Source organism: Pinus tabuliformis, chromosome 4_2 (assembly GCF_031772625.1).
Source record: "Pinus tabuliformis cultivar Carrire ecotype Pingquan chromosome 4_2, CPIR1, whole genome shotgun sequence".
NCBI classification, from domain to species: domain Eukaryota; kingdom Viridiplantae; phylum Streptophyta; class Pinopsida; order Pinales; family Pinaceae; genus Pinus; species Pinus tabuliformis.
Genome location: NC_142304.1, coordinates 639,620,122 through 639,624,841, shown reverse-complemented (window position 1 = coordinate 639,624,841; position 4,720 = coordinate 639,620,122). Strand labels below are relative to the sequence as shown.

General features: G+C 29.4%; 1 protein-coding gene across 1 annotated transcript; it reads left to right on the top strand.

The window, feature by feature from the left end:
* The first annotated feature begins 2,801 nt into the window (after nt 1-2,801).
* LOC149170979 (uncharacterized) lies at nt 2,802-3,363 on the top strand. The gene has a single exon (XM_089425800.1). The coding sequence runs from the start codon at nt 2,802-2,804 to the stop codon at nt 3,357-3,359; it is 558 nt and encodes a 185-aa protein (XP_089281926.1). The 3' UTR covers nt 3,360-3,363.
* The last annotated feature ends 1,357 nt before the right edge of the window (nt 3,364-4,720 follow it).

The following is a 4,720-nucleotide window of genomic DNA, read 5'->3' as shown; positions in this document are numbered from 1 at the left end:
TATCTATCTAACAAAAGTTGATAGATATATTTATTTTGAATATGAATTTTAAAAATATAATTGAATTATCTATAACTATCAAGTGATTTTAGGGATTTTTTTCATGAAATATTGCAATATTTTTTGTAATAGTCACAAATCAAAGGTTGTGATTTATCTCAAAAACACTTACACATTTTCTTCCATTCTAATTAAATAGATTAGTGAAGAAAAAAATGTCATATTCCTAAGTGTCATGTAAAATTCTATTTTAATTAAATTGATTAGTAAAAAAATAACATATCAACAAAGATTATATAAAATTAGTTATGGTTTTTAAATTATGTAACATTGAACAACCATAATATTATAACAACTTATTTACATATTAAAAATATCTATAATACAATGAGAAAAAATATCTATAATTATATATATAATTTAATTAATTATTATTTTTTTTAATATTTTAACATTTATATATAAAATAATATTAATATAACTTATTCTTTAAAATTCAAATGGTTAAACCTTCACTTTGCCATTATTATAATAAAAACTGAAGTAAACAAATTCGCATGTGTCCATATCAAGTAAACGTCAATTGTCCTATCAAATTAAATCAATGATGCAGCGTGGAATTTGTCGTTCCTTATTTTTTTTGTTTCTTTAAATATATTTGGCAGTCAACAAGTTTTTTGAATCCAAATCTAATAAATTCTAGTAAGTGATTTAAATTCTAATACATGATTTAGAGAGACTAAAATTTGATATGTAAATATTTGGGTTGTTAGTTTTTTGAATCCAAATCTTAAATTTGACAGTTAAGTATTTAACCTAATAAATTCTAGTAAGTGATTTAAATTCTAATACATGATTTAGAGAGACTAAAATTTGATATGTAAATATTTGGGTTGTTACTGATTAATCTGAGAGGTGATTTAAATTTTAATAATTTAGGGAAAGATTAACTTAAACTATAGCTACCAAATTCCAATTCAGTATAATAGAATAAAAGTTTGAATGAAGAATTTCCAATTCAGGAAAACATTGGATAGTATACATCATAGAGGGTCGAATATATGCATTTTCTTTTTTTTAATAATGAGATATTTTCATCGTTTTTTTATAATTTATTTTAGATTTAGAATAATTTTTAATAATTATAGATTATATAACAACTTTCCAGATACACTAAAAAAAAAGTCTACATTTTCTCTTTCCACTAATTACTTAAATCTTAAGAGTATTTAATAGATAAATACATATTTAAAAAATCACTATTTTAAATTTATTTATATAAAATTTATTAAAATATGAATATGTTTAAAAAAGAGTAATAATCACTTTCACAGATTTTCACTTTTTCTATTTCCTTGACTTTCCAACCATACAAAACAAGAGTGAAATAAAAAAATAAAACTTTTTCAATTTTCACATTTTTTCCTATTTCCTTTCCTTTTCTAAATAGGCACAATTATATATGTTCAGACCTTAACTTTATATGCCCACGAATCTTGAACAAAGCGATCCCTTGTGGATTCAAACCATATCTAACGGTTTAGAAACGAGCACTATTGAACATAGTACTCCTTGGAAAACACACTGTGAGAGCGTAAAGTTTTCGAAGCGAGCACTCTAGACAGTGATGTTTTGTTTTCTTCGATTCTTCGAGGGGCTCAAATGAAGAAAACCATGAACCAACCGACTCAAATTTCCTCGAACAATCTCTTCGAATTTCTGAATTTATTTTGCCCCGATTTAAGCAAATTTGATAACTATGATTTAAACAGGATAAGTATGATTGAAACATTCTGTTTAGTTACAATACTTGTTTCTTGTCACCCTATTTTGGTGGGTCTGTTAGCAATAAGATTTGTATAAACACCAAAAAGAAAATAAAAAGGAATGTAGTGATATTTTCTAGTTGAACAGGCTGATATACATTTTACAAACATTTTATCTGTTAGACTTTATCTGTTAGACTAATAAGCTATAATTGTGTTTAGTAAAAGATTACCTCTTATTCCATAAATACTATAATGAATAACTATCATCAAATTCTAAATTGACAAATAAATTTGAAATTCCAAAACTAAACAACCTCATATAAAAAAAATTAACCACCATCAAATCAAATTCCCAATCAACGGGCAAAATAAATTTGAAATTCCGGGATGAGAGTCAATTATTTTGTTCATACTCAGTCAATGCCCAATAAGATAAGTCAATATAAAGTAAGATTGAAAAAACCGGTTTTCAAATTTGAACGGATGATTGAATCTAGTTATGGTAATCGCAATTCCCGAAGACTGAAGTCTTCAGTCTTCACGCGTCATGATAATCGGGAAGACTTTAGTCTTAGCGCATCATCATTATCGCGAAGAGATTTTGAAGGTTGAACTAAACCTCACGGACTGGACCACAGACGACGGGCAGTTGTCGCAGAGTGTCAGACGTGTGGAGATCTGAATCACAAATGTGGTCAATTTGAACATTTTTGTCATCTTCTCCATAAACTGCGTCTCTACCTGGGCAACCTGATTTCGACTTCGACGTGTGAAACGAAGCAAAGGAAAAGAACTGTAGGGCCTAGACTACATCCTTTTGATTCGAAAGTTTTCACTTCATTCTACTCTTCAGCGAACTCTATATATTGTGTCGTCTGACAGCTTTCGAGGTGATCAGGTTGTGAGTAGTTGAAAAATGAATAGTCGAAAGCCTTGCAACTCTCAAACCTCCAACGAAAAATGATAGCTTATATAAACCAGGGTCTCCTTTTTTTATGTATCGTTTTTCAATTACATCATTTCTTTGCAGAGATGGCCACCTCCTCGCAAGCTTCTCAGAATAAGCGAGGCAGAGATGAGTCTTGGAATGGTGAATTGGCTTCGCCCGCTGCAAAGAGAAGCAATAGCGTAACGTTGACGCTTGATGGTCATCTTACGGCTTTACTTGAGATGATCGATAATATGGATGCTATTAACAGTAATCCAGAAGAAATCCATACTGCGATTCAGCTCCAGGACGAGAGGCTCAACGGGTTTATGAAATCTATGAAAGATGAAGTCGGATTAAAAGGGCAAACAGATGATGTTGATGAGAAAGGTGGTATAACTAAACAAATAACAGACTGGAATTCTGAAGCGACCTTGGCTTCTGATACAGCAGACATGCATTCAGAAGGAAATTTGACTTATTACGACGATGTTGGTGCAGAGCTCAGTTTCTTCGTTGACCATACTGCTGTCGAACTTGGAATCATCATGAACCTTATGGATGGAGATTCAATGGCCAACATGTATTTAGATGATGCCGTGTATGATTATGCTGTGACTCCGGCTGTTCTTTATGAGTCTCTGTGGGAGGATGATATTTAGCAGTTAAACGAACAACTCGTCATTCAAAATGATTTTGCTCATTTTGAGTTACAACCGCAAGAAGAATCTGAAATTAGTGGAACCGAATTTCAAGCGTGAGCGCCATTGTTGGGATGGTAAAATAATGTTTTATATAATTTGAGCGGAGAATGTATAGTCTGAGTGATTTTAATGGTCAAGAATTTGTGTTTTTTTAGAGATAACTGATTTCAAAATCAAAGAGGTAGAATATGTATGTTTTTTTAAATTTAATACTCAAATCATTAGGCGGAAATGGATCTAGGAGTTCATAAAAAAGTTTTCATATACCAATTTAATATCTAGATTAACCTTGATCTTAAAATTAGATAATAATAATTCTCTAAACAAACAAACCATACTCTAATCTTAAAATATTTTATTTGTTAGTTATTTTTCTTAAACAATCATTAAAATTAAATAATAATAATAATTCTATATACAAACAAACCATATTCTTAGTTATTTTTCTTAAACAATCATTAAAATTAAATAATAATAATAATTCTATATACAAAAAAACCATATTCGACTTTAAAATGTTTTATTTTCTACTTATTTTTCCCAAACAGTCATAGCTGTTATTACGCGGAGTGTAACATGTCACACAAAATTTATCTTAATAGATGGCCGAAGCGTAGTCCTCACTTTACTACAGCCGAATTTCTAATTTTGCATAGTTCAATGATCAATCTTGTCTGCAGCTTAAAAAAAGTGCAATCCCGGAGTCTTCATTTTGCTTCAGCTGATGGTATAATTTTGCATCGTTATAGTTTAACAAAACTTCCGAGCTTTTCTTTTGCATATATTTCTGTCAAAATGTTACAGATGAAATGTTTGGTTATTTTTTATTTTTATTTCAGTATAGTCATATAGCTGAGTTACAACTCAGAATTGAACACCATATTGGGTCATGAAAAGATTTACTATTAAGTGAACAGATTGTATTGTATGTCCTATTGATCTATATTTCAAATAAATTAGATTCGATTTCTATGACATCAGTTTCTCCGTAAAGCAATATAAGCTTTTTCATTTTTTTTTATAACTCATACAAATTTAACCTCTCTTTTTCATAACTCAGATATAATAGCTGAATTTTAATTTGTTTAACAAAAAAGACATATCATAAATCTTATATATACTATAAATTTGCGATGCCATTTTTGCTCGTTGAAAAGAACAATCGAAAAAAGTTACAAAAATCCACGAGTACTGCGATATATTTTTTAACGCTAAATGGAAATCTTTCTAACATCAAATGGAAAACCCTCAGTTTAGAGTACACCTCGTGCGTCCGCGCTACTTTAATATGTTTATATTAATGGAAGTAAATATAAATT

Bases quoted from the DNA above. Each gene is read 5' to 3' on its own strand.
- LOC149170979 (XM_089425800.1), top strand. From the start codon at position 2,802: ATGGCCACCTCCTCGCAAGCTTCTCAGAATAAGCGAGGCAGAGATGAG.